The 15,714-nt window shown below is 40.5% G+C and overlaps 1 protein-coding gene across 1 annotated transcript in view; it reads left to right on the plus strand.

Moving 5' to 3' along the window:
* Positions 1–15,714, plus strand: part of cep170bb (centrosomal protein 170Bb) — a 28,647-nt gene that overhangs the window by 8,779 nt on the left and 4,154 nt on the right. The window contains exons 9-20 of the mRNA XM_030129153.1: positions 228–806; positions 1,116–1,606; positions 3,046–3,234; positions 3,986–4,091; positions 4,198–5,913; positions 6,627–6,870; positions 8,955–9,111; positions 10,552–10,593; positions 11,428–11,565; positions 13,862–13,950; positions 14,983–15,076; positions 15,169–15,220. Coding sequence (XP_029985013.1) covers positions 228–806; positions 1,116–1,606; positions 3,046–3,234; positions 3,986–4,091; positions 4,198–5,913; positions 6,627–6,870; positions 8,955–9,111; positions 10,552–10,593; positions 11,428–11,565; positions 13,862–13,950; positions 14,983–15,076; positions 15,169–15,220 — 3,897 coding nt within the window. The remainder of the gene's footprint in view (positions 1–227; positions 807–1,115; positions 1,607–3,045; positions 3,235–3,985; positions 4,092–4,197; positions 5,914–6,626; positions 6,871–8,954; positions 9,112–10,551; positions 10,594–11,427; positions 11,566–13,861; positions 13,951–14,982; positions 15,077–15,168; positions 15,221–15,714) is intronic.

Consider the following 15,714-nt stretch of genomic DNA (forward strand, 5'->3'; position numbering starts at 1 on the left):
AGGCGATCTTCATGATGTTGTCTCCTCTGCTCAGCAGTAAACTGACCATAACGCTATTTACAGCAAATACTATATTATGTTCAACACGTTGTCATATTGTTTATTACTGATGTAAAATCAATTACATTAGGCGCTATGACATCACCACAGGTTACTGTTGACAGATGTCTATGATCCTCATCAAACTCACTGGTTTAAGGAGGTCTAATGGTTTGTTCTGTTGTCAGGTCACCATCATGACGATGGGACCCAGAGTGACTCCGAGGACCCAGTTCTCAAGGGGAGGCGGAGCAAATCCCACCATTCTGTCCAGTCTGAGATGTCTGATGTGTCTCAGCAGACGGTCCAGTCAGGACACTGCCTACCACCCAGTACTGTACTGCAGTACTCTCCACCCAAAGCAGGTCACACCTCCCCCGTTGCCCCCGAGCAGCCCCTGTCCCAGAGCCCTCCTCAGCCTCAGTCTCCTCCTGCAGAGGCCCCGAAGCAGGGGCCCCCAGAGCACCTCACCCAGCAGGCCTTCATCATCGAGTTCTTTGATGACAACCCCCGAAAGAAGCGATCACAGTCCTTCACGCACAACCCTGCCCACGCAGACTCCTACTCCGCCCTCAAGGCCAAGCTGGAGCGAAGAAAAGGGGGTGAGCGGCCGGCATCAGTGCACGGCCACATCCCTCCCACCCAGCAGGTGACTGTTCCTCTAAAGGGCCAGGGCCATGCTGGCCCCCAAAGGTCCAGTTCTCTGAAGAGGGAGAAGACGGAGGGGGAGGCGGCCTCATCAGGCTCCTCCTCCCGATCCTCCTCAGGTAGGGCTAGCAGACAAATGACAGGATGATCATTATCACTATATAATCTTAACTCACCATAACTGTCATCACAATAGGGATTTTTCTTATGTTTTCACTCAGAAATGTTTTGATTTTGTGTCTTTTACAATGATTTTAAGTTGTGTCATTTTTCCACCTGGTGTTAGTCACACCTTGGTATTGGTTTGTTTTATGAATTATTTCAGTTCATTCATTCCGGATCAAAAATCAACATTAAAACTTAAAATAAAATAATGATTTCACTTATATTTTCACAAATATCTTGTAATGTGCAATTTTTTCCGTCAGGCATCATCATCCGACCGTTTGGCAGCGTTGGGAAGAAGTCAAAGCTGGCTCAGGAGTTTGCAGCTGAGTTCCTAAAGGACTCTGGTCCTCATGACTCCTCCCCAACCCGGGACAAGACATCACCCCCTCCCATGTCTGCACCACCGGTTATGGTGTCACCTCCTCATGTTAGAATCCCATCCCCTCAAGAACCCCCAGCCCCTTCCTCAGTGTCCTACCCCTCTTCCCCCTTACAACCTCCTGCCATCAAGTCCTCCACACCTGCATCATCGGGTCCCAGTGCCACCAGTCAGACCACAGACCCCATCCACACCTCTGCACCCCCAGTGTCCACCATGATGCCCCTGGGTGTCCGTGGAGGAGACCCCAGAGGCCCCCAGAGGACGGTGAGGAACGAGGAGGATGACAGCCTGAGCGATGCTGGGACCTACACCATCGAGACGGAAGCCCAGGACAAAGAGGTGGAGGAGGCTCGCAACATGATTGATCAGGTACGTCACACCTGCACACAGACACTGGGAGGTGCATGTCCACCTCTAAGGACCAAATACTGGAAAGCAACAACCTCTGCAATACAATGATATTCAACACAATGGACAATTATGCAGTACAGATAAACAGATAAAGCTCCACTTTTACTTGTTTAGCAGCTCAGTATCTCATTTTTGGTCTTTGTGTTAGATTTCTGAGACCATTCACAAATTTTTACTGAAGTCTAAAAACTCCTTGACAACAGAAAACACAAAACTAGGCTTGGACCTCAACTTAAACTATGTGGTCATAACAGATCCCTATCACATTTGTCACATTTCTACATAATAAAAGCAATAAAGGCATAAATTCTAATATTCTAAGTTTCAATCCGATGCATGTTTATCTTACTGAAGGTGTACAATCTGCAAGAAAAGTCTAATATTATTACACAATCTACTCACAGTTTATGACTAAAAGGTGTTCCCTTATTTGTTTAGATTCACTTAGTTCAGAATGATGGAACAATATTTTACACAGTTTTAGAAACATGAAGATAATTGTAATGCTATTCAGTCTGTTATAATTTGGACAAAGCAGACAGGAAGCAGTAAATAAACTCTCAAAACCAGAGTCTTCGGACAGTTACTTCCTTCAGCTGCTCTTCATACATTTATGATTATACAGTAGTTTCAGAAAGTGAGTAGAGTTGATTTGTGTTTCATGACCTCCCAGCATAAGACCAAGAAACGCACATCAGCTAGTTTGGATCTGATGGTAGAGTACATTTGATGAAGAATACATGGGTTCTTCATGGTTTGTGGTTTGTCTCTATGATACTGGAGAATCACATTCACTCATGGAATCATCGATCCACCATGTTGAAGGAGAAGATATGAAAGCCTGGTCAAAGAACTGTATTTCATCATCATCTTCCTGAAGGGGGACCTCTTCTGAACCTAATCCAGTATCACATGAAGGAAAGTCAAGTGTCCGATGGCAAGCAGCTCAGAAAAGCCACAAAAAAGAGCATTTCACGAATCGATCTATCTAAGCTCTTCTCACATTAGATTTCTCATATTACGGACTGACACTGGAGCAGAATCTATGCAACTGTGTCTTTGTTTTGTGTTAATAGTAGCTGAATTCGTAAAAAAAACAAAAACAAAAAAAACCAGAAAATGTCTAGTTTGGAAAGTAAAAGTTTGGAAGTACCCATATCATGGGTTCAAGTCCTCTGGTGAAAATTGTCTTGTGAATATATACATCCCAAAAAGCAATTAAGAATTTCCTAATTCCTGACCCCAAGTGTTTTTCAGTCCAGGACCAGAACCACTACCACTACACCGTTTAAATGTGACCCTAACCCATCTGATGGTGCATGAACCTCTTGTCCTTGTGGCTTCTGGTTCTTGTGGTCCGCCCCCCCCCTCCTCATGCATGCCCTGTGCTCTGACAGGTGTTTGGTGTCCTGGACTCTCCAGAGTACAGTGGTGTGAACACAGGAGTGTATAGGCCTGTAATCAATGAAGGACAGGATGAGCAGGATAACCTGCCTAGTGACGGTAGCGCTCTGGACCCGTTGCATGGCTTTATCCCAGCTGCTCTCAGCGGCCCCCCTTCTGGCCCCCCCTCAGGGCCCATACAGGTAAACTCCACCTGTGGAGCATGTACTGAACCTGCTGCATGAACAATGATTATTCCCTATTTCTCCTGCCTATTTTACTCATTCAAGTCCGTCACATACTTCATTGAATGGTTTTGTTCAAATTCCTATAGTTTAGAAATGTTGAGTTTCATTTTTATCAAGTCTTTCAGTTTCATTTTTTTAGTTTGAGTTTAGGTTCATTTAGTTTTACAAGTGCATACATAACAGTAGTTGAGTTTTTGTTTGATTTTGTGTTAGCTCTGCTTTTCAGTGAGCCCTACATGTTGTGAAGTTCCTCAGGGCTTCATCCTCAGACCTCAGATGCTTAACCTCTTAAACCAGCTCAGGCTATAATAAACATGTAGTAGTTGTAGTGTTGGAATGTTCATTAGTTTAGTTTTTATTTTTATTTCAACTTTCAGTTTGGTTTGAGTTAACCTTTCAAGTACATAAGTAGTTTTGTTTTCAGGTAAATTTACTAGTTGCAGATATTTCTTTAGTTTTAGCCATAGAGTTTTTTAGGTTTATGAGAAAATTCTTGACTTAAAGAAGCCAAAAAAAAGGTCTGATGAAAGAAAGCATGGATCAAATATTATCATGAATCATTAATACTAGAGGAAAAACCTAAACCAAGCTGATTTCACTGACATTCCATTTGGTTCAATTCTTTTTTATTCATTTATTCACATTCAGAGTTATTTATTTGCTGATAGTTTTAGTTTTAGACTAAATTGTGTTTTTTTTGTTCTAGGTTCCCTCTGCTCTGGAAGGACCTAAGTGGGTTTCCCGTTGGGCCAGTCTAGCAGACAGCTACGCTGAACCTGGTTCCACTCCACCTCAAGGGGAATGTTTAGAAGGTTCTTCAGTTTGTTCTGTTTGACACAAAACATATGAAATACCTATTTTGAAAAATACAACATAAGTGAACTCACAAAAACTTAGTTTAATAAAATGTCTTTGCAGATTTACGCTTCATGAGTCGGTCGATGGGAAGTTACAGCTACGATAACTCGGAGTCTGAGTCCAGCCACAGCTCCAGGACCAGAAGGCTTCTCCCTCAGGTGCCTCCTGAAAAGCTGGATGGCACCACTCCAAGTATCCTGATCCGTCATGAATCTTACCAAAGGCAAGAACCACTGGACAGAACCCCAGGTCCTCCCCAAACACAAGACTCAACCCAGCACCTGTCTGTCCAGGATGACGTAGACCCTGACAGCCTGAGCGATGCCAGCCGTTCAGATGATGCCCCAGTTCAGGAGAGATCTAAGAAGAGTCAGACCCGGGGTGGTGCAGTGTCTCCAGGAGGTGTTGTTTCTCACATTAAGAGTCAGGAGAAAGTGTCTCCCTCCACAAAATCCACCTCTTTCTACATTGGGTCAGACAGTCCAGGCAAATCTGACCAGGCCCGGAGCCCAGTGCAGTCTGACAGGACACGAGAGCCCCCAGCAAAAACCCCTCCGACCACAGTCCTGATCCGACACCTGAGCAGCCATGAGCCCAGGAGGATGGGAGTCAAACCAAACAGCTCGGCACCAAACCTTCAAACACAGGACAAGGACTCTGTGCCCAGTAAAGACAGCTGTGCATCATCGTTTGTCCGACAGGAGAGTTTCACCAAAGATCGACCTAGTGACACTGTCCAGATGAAGAAGCTTCCCCACATCTCCAGCCACCCTTCCATTCGAGACATGGAGCAAAGACGGGAGAGCATCCCAGACTCGCAGAGCTTCCTTCAGGAGACTCTCTCTTCTCTGGAAACCAAGCTGCCCTCTTCGGGCTCTGGTCGTAGCTCAAAGAAAGGGGGCTCCTCCAGCCACATGGATGACTCCCTGTCTGGAGAGTCAGATGTGGACACAGCAAGCACAGTGAGCCAGGTCAGCAGCAAAAATGCTCCAGTCAGCTCTGCTTCTAAAAAGCGTCCGACTATCAGCAGCCTCCAAAAGGAGAAATCCTCGTCCAGTCCATCCATCCAAGAGAAGGGACGCCAGCTGTCTGCCCGAGAACGCCTGTCTGAAAAACGGCGAAACCAGGCAGCCACAGATTCAACCAGCAAAGCAGAAGCAGCAAAGCGCTTCCAGATGCGCCGCAGTGCAGGAAACCGCGGCTCTCTGGATCTGTCTGAAGGCCAGCAGGGTTCTGGTCCACACTGGGCCGAAACTACATCCTCTGACCATGAAATCTCCCGTCCGTCCAGTCGGAGCAAGAAGATCATTGCCCCCCTTCAGAAAGAGGACAATGGAAAGACGCCCAAGACAGCGACTCAGCAGGTCCTGACCCGTTCAAACAGCCTATCAGCTCCACGACCCACACGGGCCTCCATGCTGCGCCGGGCTCGCTTGGGTGAGGCCTCAGACAATGAAGGTGCTGAGACCGACCGGGGTTCCCAGAACTCTGACCACATCACAGCTCCGTCCAAAGGCTCGGCCGAGGGGAAGAAGCTGTCCCGGCTGGACATCCTGGCCATGCCTCGGAAAAGGACGGGCTCATTCACAACCCCCAGTGACAACGAGACCTCCTCCACCACTCGGTCTGGTTTGTCCAACCGAAACTCAGAGTCTACCACCACTGCAAGGAAGACTTCGGTAGGAGATGCTCGACAGGCAGCCAGCAGAGGAGGAGCTCCACCGAAGCAGACCTTGACTCGAACCCGGTCCAGCGGAGCCAAATACCCCAGCACTGGTGAGTCCTGGTTTAAGACAGTTTTAATTTTCACTGATTATCATCAAACCAGTTTTAGATTTCTCCCCTGGGAACGTTTGACCTTTTTGTATCTTGTCTCTGGTGACTTCCTGCTGGAATCAGCAGCAGTTACCATAGAAACACAGCTTAACAGCGTCAGTCTGTCCAAACTCATAATGTGTGGAATTAAAACAACACTGAGGCAGAAATTATGACCTGGTTCTTTCACTGTATGAGACTGAATGAGTGCTCTTTTTCAGCTTTACTACAGAATGTAAATGGCAGGATTTTATATTGTCTCTTTTAGTCCTTCACAGTTGATTTCACATATTAGAAGTTGACATCATCAGTGGGTTTGGGCTAAAAATGTTTAAATCTGTTAATATCAATAATCATCACAATCAAAATAAAGCATTTTTGGTTCTGAAAGTAAAAGTTTGACAGAAGGTCTTGTTCTGTCTCTATTAATATGTTTATCTTTTGCATCTTATTGCATCTTTAAAACAAATAAATATCTATCTGGTATCTTCAAGTTTAAAGATCAGACATTTATCCTGATAATTTTCTGTTTCAGCTGATATAAAAATGTTGATCAACCCAGTCCTAATTTGGTGGATTAACAGCTGCCACAGTACATTTGAGAATGCATTTTTTTTTGTAAAGGAGCTGAGTTTCAGCTCCCAACCCAATGAAAACCTTGACCATATTTCCAGGTTCACGTCGGAGGCAGAAGGGTTCGGACTTCTCCTCCTCCTCTGAGGAAGAATTTGAGTCAGCCACCGGCACCCCTAAAGCCAAGCGCTCGTCCCATCCCTCCACCTCGTCCCAGACTCCCCGTGGACACAGGACGGCCCCCACCCGCTCCAAGTCTGTCTCACTGGAAACCGAGGAGGACGAGGACCAGAATGATGTGGACCCCTACCAGAACTGGTCCACGCACAGCGCCGAGATTGCTAAGTAAAAACATAAACACATCCGATACATGTAGTCTGTGTAGAGTCCGGATCATTGAGGATCTGTTTTGTCTGTTTTGTTCCATATTGATAATTTCGCATCATCAAAAATGTGTCCTGTTTAAATGTTCAGAGCCTTTTATCACTTTGTCATTTCTCAGTTTTTAGTGTTAAATGTCATGCTGTGCAACCATGTGGACATTGTGCTGTTTGCACAACACTTTAATTCTATTCACATATATGTATTTTCTTTTCACGTTCATTGACAGTATGTTTTTGAACTGTATTTTTATGTTTTTTCTCAGTTTAAAGTGGTTTACAGGAGCCATAAGTTTCAGAGGGTGACTGTGACCTTTTAAAACAGAACATTTTTACAAAAACCCAAAGTATAGTTTAGTTTACTAGATAAATGTTAAGTATTAGAAGGAAACTGATTCATTTTAAAGGGGTCATATTTTGCTAAACCCACTTTTATTAGTCTTTGGTACATTTATTTGTGTATTTGGACCCTAATAGTTTAAAAAGTTTGAATTTGAACCCTCCAGGTGCTGCAAAGCTATTTTTATATTCATTTTGGCAAAAATCGGGTAAATTTCTACAGTTCGTTTCAATTCCTGCTTAATTTGTTATGTCTATCACTAGTTACATCAAGACATTTTCACATATAAGGTCAAGACTTCCGACGAACATTTCTCCAAGTATGGCATAATTGTTTGTCAGCTCCAGCGGTTGTAGTAAAAACTGAAAATATGTCCAAACTTCGAGCCGATTACCTAAAATATTCAGTTGCTGGTTGTATTAATGAACACAATTGGCTGAACTGGACAGAAAGCATGATCAACAACCTGGAGGGGGTGGGGCGTGAAGTGACTCATTTGCATTTAAAGGGCCAGCGCTCAAAGCGACCTTTCTGGTGCCATTACTCAGAAATAGAGTTGAAAATGGACCTGTGGAGTTGAATTAATGAAGAATTCAGACCCAAGCATAGTACTTCCAGTTTATGTAGACCACAGGGAATTGTTTTAAAATGCATAATTCTGTTTAAAAAAAAGCAAAATATCTCTCCTCTAAGATAAGTCTCAGTCGCACAATATGACATTTATATGGCCAGGTCTCCTTCATATAAAACTACATTTACATTTGTTAGATAAAGTCATGTGAACACAACTTTCTAAATGTTTTAACAAATACTCCAGGTTTTTGTATTTGGAAATAGGTTTGTATGTCACTGAACTCACTGGTTTTCATATTTATAGGCATGTGAAGAAAATGAACCTTTTTGTTTATTCTTGAAAAACAGAATCCCAACCATAATTAAAAGTAAAGGGAGACATCATAGCAGCAGCTTTTTAACATGTGTTCTTTGTATGTCATAAGAACACACAGGTTCAAATTAAATCCACTCAGGTGATGTTTGTCACTGGTGAGTGGTACTGTGACTGCAATGCAATATTTACATGTAGATGTGACATGAGAAAATGGGACAAATTGAATGATTTACATTAAAATTATAGCTCTTTAAATATTTTTGTAAATATACATCAAAAGTCATCACTGCATGGTCACAGCGAATATTAAGCAAAAAGGACAATTTTCTTAAGTTTCTATCATGACTGACCAAATGTGAAGTCACCTGGGTCAATTAAGCCATGCAAGTGCTGGAAATGTCAAAAACAGTGAAAATGGTGGACTTCCTGTTTTTGTTTTGTTTTTTATATATCTGGACATGATGCATGTTTCTACCAAATCTTGTTTGTCTCACTCAAACTTAATGCAGAATCTTATGAAATGTTTGGGGATCCTAATAAATCACTTCAGAGAATCCTAACATTGAAATACTCAGCATTTCCAGAACAGTCCAACAAAAAGTCACCGTTTTATAACTCTACATCACAAAGGTTTTTAGATGAATCTGGCTAAGTCCAGGTTCAGATGTTCACATTCAGAGGTTTTCATCAAGGTTCAGGTCTAGGCATGTGGACTGGGCCCGATGCACCTTAACTGACTGTAACCAATAAACTGCTGTTGGCTGGTTGTGGTGTCAGGTGAAGCCAGACCTCCTTCCTGACCTCCTTCCTCTCCCTGCAGACTCAGTCAGGATCTGGCCAAAGACCTGGCCATCCTTGCAAAGGAGATCCACGACGTAGCCGGGGACGGAGACTCGCCGAGCTCCGGTATGGGCACCACCACATCGCCTGGATCACTTCCCAACACACCGGCCTCCACCATCTCCGCCCGGGAGGAGGTAGGATACAGCCAACATCTCCCATAATCCCTCACTGATTACAGTGTCTGACAATGAAAACAGACTATAGAAATACTATAGAAATGTTCATGAATTTAGGTTTTTTCGTTTGGTTTTTCAGTTCTCTCCAGTTGGAGTTAGTTTTACAAATACATATGCAGATTTAATTTTACATGGAGGAATTGACTAATTATTATGTGTGTATTAGGATAAAAGGTGGATTTTTGTAGAGATCATATTGATGACATGGTATAGCTGAATCTATTTCCTCATATAATTCGACATTGTCTTTATGACTCATTGGCAAATTGTAAAACATACATAAAAACAAAATGTATGTTTATCGAGTATGATGTTAGTATCTAATGATGAAAAAATGTAGTAAAACAACTTGAAAGCGGTACTCTCAGGGAGTTTTTAAAACTTTGTATCAGACATGTTGATTTTAGTATCTAATTATTATAAATATTGTAGCGAAAGAATAAGAAGGGAAAGACACATAGGAATTTTTCGTATTAAAATAAAGAAAAATATGATTAAAAAATAATAACTTTTGTGCTTTTACCGGCTTTTTGGCCATTTGAGCATAGGTTTCTGTGGTGCACCTGAATGCACCATAGTCTTTCAGGACTAAAAAACACAAACATACGACTTTTCACTGTCTCTGAAAGTCTCCTCTTTGCATCATTTTTGTCTTTTACGTTTTTGTCTTGTTCTGTCATGTTTGTCAGCATTTATAAGCTCATCCAAAGTACACATTTCTATGACTGAATTAAAAGAATACCACGTCCCACTTTGGGCCCTGATCCTCAATTTGAGAAATGCAGACCAGTTCTCAACATTAAGAACTGTCATAATTGGATATTATTTATAAAGTAAATAAAGAGAAAGTAAAAGGAAACGCAAAATAAACACAGAACTGCAACCACAACATGCTACGAACAGAGAAACTATCTTGTGAGTTTTATATCATTTAATTGAGTCTTCTGATTGAACGTCAAACAAATATAATATCAATTGGTGTTAAATCGATCATGAGCAAAGCCTTGATTGACAGAAGATAAAAAAGTTCAAATGCAAGGATGAATGACATCAGATGTAAGTTAAAAAACATTTTTCTATATATGTAGGTCCCATCTATGAAATGTGAAATAAAGTTTGTTTTATCTGTAAATCCATTTATTAGTAATTTTGCTTTTCAAGGTTTGATTCAGCTTTTGTGGTGCCAACACTGTTTTAATTTCCTTTAATGACACTGACCAGACAAAACGTAATTTCATAAACACTGACCATCTGGATTTCCCGTTTTACCTTTGTTAGCGCTGTTCATCATTTATATTGACTGTACCCACAATGCACTGGGAGACGTTTAGGTTGATGGACAGGTTCCTCCATCGTGCTTTGGATTCTCATGACTCATTTCTCTGTTCTGCTGCACAGACGCCATCTTTTCCATATTTACTGGGGGTTCGACCATCTCAGGTGTCCGACTCTGACTCATCACTCATCCTGCTCTGTGATTGGTTCTCCCCATCCTGCCCCTCCCATCACTGATCCTAACACTCCCCTCTGACTGGTGTTGGATTGTTATGAAGCACATTTGATCTCAGATTTTGGGTTTGAATTGTTCAACATGAAAGATTATTGACGACAAAACTACTAATTAGCACAGATTGAGCTGTGGTTAATCTGCAGAGTCATAAACCAGCAACTGTTTGGTCTAATATAAGTCCCTCCCTGACTTAAACCAGTCTAATCTAAACCTCTACCAGACTAGAATCAATCTAATGTGCACCCATGCCCAGCTAGAATCAGTGTAAGGTAGACTCCTACCTGATTGAAACCAGTTTAATATAAACCTTTACCACACTGAAATTATCCAAATCTAAACCCCATCGGGCTGAAATCAGGTTAATTTTCACACTGATTCCTGACTTCATTTTATATCTTTACTCTGATCTGATCACCAGAACATATGCTACAACCGATGGAAACATTTAATTATGGCAATTGTTTGATTTTGTGGTTTTTGAGTGTTTTTGTCGTTAATAATCCTCCATTGTCCTGCACCATGAATGAACTGGTTTTAGTGGACTTTGGGACAGTTCATGGAGCTGGATCTGGTGGTCCATAGGATCCTCCTGCACTCCCACGCCTCCCTGTTGTTGTTAACACGCTGAATCCCAGCAGTACTAAAATTCACTGCATACACTGTTGCCCTCCACCATCGCAGCTGCATGTTGACTCGGTGCATGCGTTCACGGAGCACCACCTTCACCGCTCGGCTGGTCTGATGACCGTCTACTCTCTTTCCAGCTGGTCCAGCATATCCCTGAGGCCAGTTTAAACTACCAGAAGGTTCCTCCAGGTTCTGCTACCTTCTCGGACCTGGACGCAAACATGAATGAGCCCGAGCCCGGTTCTAAGCAGCGCCGTCCGTGGAACCGCGAAGAGGTCACTGTCTAAACCCACTGAGGCTACGTTCACACTGCAGCTCAGTGTGTCCGGACCTGAATTTAACATTTAATGCAAAAAAAACCCCAAAAAAAAAACTTTTAATGCAACAGTTGTTTGAGTCAGTGAGAACATTTCTATTTATTAAATGTGTTTTAAGGCTGCATCTCATCACTGGTTTTATAGATTAAAAGGTTATCGTACAAAAATAGCAAGGAGAAAACCAAAACCATAGACTAAAGGCCAAATACTCATCTCATTTGCGCTCAAAATCTGTTCAGTTTAAAAGTCCTATTTGCAACAGATTTTATGCTAATGTTACAGAATATTGTACCTGTGTGTTGGAGCAAAACAAGCAAAAAGTCTATTGTGTGGATATTCTGATAACAGATTCATACATAAATCTCTTCACAATCATCCCTTTTGCTTCTCCAATATTTCAAGGCTATAATAATATCTACTGAAACACTCATCAAAGTGTACACATTTACAAAGGGTTTAGCAGCAGTGACGTCCTAAACACCAGATCATCAGGGTCTGAGGTCAGGTTTGCTGTTGGTCAGCCTCTGTTATACTCAGATCCCAGGTTTATGACATTGGGTGTTTCTAATTCTGCACTGTTAGGATTTTTTTGAATAGCTGAATGTCCAGGATCAGCCCTGACTCACCAGATCTCCCCCCAGTATGGGGTTTAAAATTTCACATAATATCATTAAACATTAATTTATTGTCATTCAAGCATCACAACTTGAAGATTTGAAGAAAAAGAGAGACATTGAACATGTGTCTGCAGTTGAATTGACATGAACATTTGCTCTGCTTTTTGTGGATTAGAGGATTTTTGCAACAAGATTTATTTCTCCAAACATATAAATATTCCCTCATTTAAATCCAGGTAAATAGCGCAGATGCACCATTATGCTATCTGCTTGGCAACACAGTTTGTGGTGAATTCTATCCTTTGCTTTGTCATACAGTATTTACACTGATTGATCGGCTAAGCGGTTGCACATTTCCTTAGTGGATTTGGCCCTTTGTCAAATAAATACTCACAAAATGGAAAATATTTAATATTAGGAATCAACCCTGTTAATACATGAAACTGGAAAGAACTTAAAAAAAGTGAGTTATGAATTCTGAAAATAATAAACATGCATTTAAAAGGATGTATGAATCCAGTATAATAACAAAACAGAATATTATCGTAATATGTGAATATCTAGTTATAATATAGAAGAATGCATAAAAATATGAGATTACTGTGTATTGCCAATTTGTAATTAATGAATTAATACAGGCTATCATGATAAGGAGATATTATCACGTTTATTAATGATTGTACTTGTAGTAAATACTTGAAGTGCAAATAAATATTATAGTTTATATTAAAAAAAGGTTGATAATGCAAATCTGATTCTGTGCGAGGTGACTAAAAAAGTGTATGTGAATGGTTTGTATGGATGTTTTGTGTTATTGTAAAAATATATATATAAAAAAAGTGTGTAAACAAAGCAAAGGAAGCAGAATTACTTTAATTATTAGTTTGTGAAAAAGGGGTGGGAGTTTGTAAGTTATGCTTCTTCCCACTTCTTTTTGAGCACTGAAAAAGTTTGTTTAACCATGTTGTATGGTTCTTATCTGATGATTGTATGTGCTCGAAATAAAATTAAACCAACTGAACCAGGTAGAACACTTTTTAAATGGCAGTTGATGAGGTAGTTTGTTTGATTTATTCTGTTCTAGTGGTGTAATTCCATTTGTTTGATATAATGCACAGTTCAGTCTCATTTAGAACATTATGTAACCACCGTTCCTACAGGAATACATTTACATCCGTTTTTTAACTGTATATTACTCAAATGTAATCGTTAACTTCATTAATCTTTAAGTGCTTCATAATATTTCTGAATTAGACACATCAAAGTGACTAAATATTCTTTCCTCGGGTTATCATGTTTATTTCAACTTTGTCACTCAAAATGTTGGACATTTTCAGTCATTAAATGAAAAATATAGGGTCCATGTTACATCAGTCCATTTCAGGAAAATCTAAGCAGGTTCTAGACTGAGGCTTAAACATCATTAGGTGATACAAACCAAAGCAGAGCATCCAGTGTGAACGTATCCTACACTAACAGCTGACAGAATCCCAGAGAAAGTAATGGAGACTGTGACTGCTGCAGTTAGTTTTGGTTTGCTGGGAGCTGCTTTTCTTTATGTTGAAGCTGTTGTCATGATGAAGCTCCTCCTCCTTTCAGCTCATCATATTTCTCCGTCTTGTAATAACCCCTTCCAGGTGATTCTGGACAACCTGATGCTGAATCCAGTGTCTCAGCTGTCTCAGGCCATCCGGGAGAACACAGAGCAGCTGGCTGAAAAGATGAAGTGAGGAGAGTTTTATTTTGATATTTAGATTATCCCAACCTCTAAAACCTGTCTCATGGTTTGGGGGTTGTGCAGGTTTTGGCATCATTTACTCCAGGGGTAGGCAACCTGTGGCTCCAGGGCCACATATGACTCTTGGGCCCTTTTCCAGTGGCTCAATTTAACTTTGTCAAAAGCCATGTGGAAATGAACAGCACTATTTTTTTGTGTGTATATATATATATATATATATATATATATATATATATAGGTCTTTTTTATTTTCAATTTTCAAATACACAAACATACAGCCTATCTACCTGCTCTCCCACCCACCCCAAGCACTGGACCTTCATTAAATGTATATTCTGCCAGACACAATAAACTTACATACAAAAATATATAAATACCCTTCAAACAAAATACGTGTACAGACACATACATGCACATATATATGTATGTATGTATATGTATATATATGTACACATGTACACACTTGCATATCTGTAAGTTCACTTTTTTGTACACATTTTGCCATAGAAGTAAAGCGATTCTGATGTTATGCAGTTGTAAAACTATAGACTCTACTCCAAATTAATAAAAAAAACAGTAATAGTAGCAAAAGTAGACTACTTTTTAATTTTATAACACTGAAGGTATTCATCTGTATTCTCCATTGCAAAGAAAGCCTTCACTTACCAGTTGATCTTTGCATCCAACAAAAAAATGACAAATATCACTGTTTTCTATAGTTTTGTCATTTCTTTGTAGTTCTGTAAATTCACTGAAACTTTGATTTATTCTCCACATTTTCTGTACAAACTGATCGTAAAGAGCTTCTTAAACAGTCACCAGTTTGAAGAAAGGTATAAGGGTACGTTTTGGCTCCAGACAGTTTGGTGTTTCTTTTTCTGGCTCTTTAGATTGCAAAGGTTGCCGACCCATTATTTACTGCGTAGGTCCAGTATTATACCTCATAAGGTGCTGATTCGGCTTTGTAGAGGTGTTTCAGTGTGTTCATTTTGATGTTGGAATACCTTTGTCTGTTCTCAGGGTTTTGTTCCAGAACAAGGCGGAGGTTTGGGAGGAGATCGAGGCAAAAATCAACGCTGAGAATGAAGTCCCCATCCTGAAAACCTCCAACAAGGTTCTGATGAAAAGTCTTAAATTATTCTGAGCTGCAGTCAGACCTTGTATCTGTGAACTTTAATGTGTTGTTTTTTTTGCTTCATATTGCAGGAAATTACCTCCATCCTTAAAGAGCTGAGGAGAGTCCAGAGGCAGCTCGAAGGTAAATGCAGGTTTCATTTGATATCATCAGGCAACAACTGGTGACACCCAGTAAAAAAATCAGAGATGTTGAAATCAGTATTATTCTTATAAACAGTATTTAAGTAATATTTAGTCTTTAGTCTTTGTTAAGCAGCAATTAATCAGATTGTAGTGACAGAAAGAACAGTATCATCAGCATAGAGATTGATATTTTGTATGAAAATTGGGATGACAGCTAAAATAGATCATAGATAATAGAATACAGGTGAATTGTGGTAAAAAAAAATCTATAAAATATTTTGTTTTAGTTCAGCACATGTGTTTTGAATGTGTTACTGATCATCTAAAAACACTAAAAGTAGAAGAATATTTGTTTTAACCCTGCTGTTTTTGTCTTTCCACATTTTATTTCTGGTCTTTAGACATTTCAGTTAATAACTCTAGTATACTCAATGTTTACATCCCCATTGATTCGACCTCTGCCATTATTACTGATCAATTCTGAATGTGGTC

The sequence above is a fragment of the Sphaeramia orbicularis genome, chromosome 24 (assembly GCF_902148855.1).
Source record: "Sphaeramia orbicularis chromosome 24, fSphaOr1.1, whole genome shotgun sequence".
Classification (NCBI taxonomy): Eukaryota; Metazoa; Chordata; class Actinopteri; order Kurtiformes; family Apogonidae; genus Sphaeramia; species Sphaeramia orbicularis.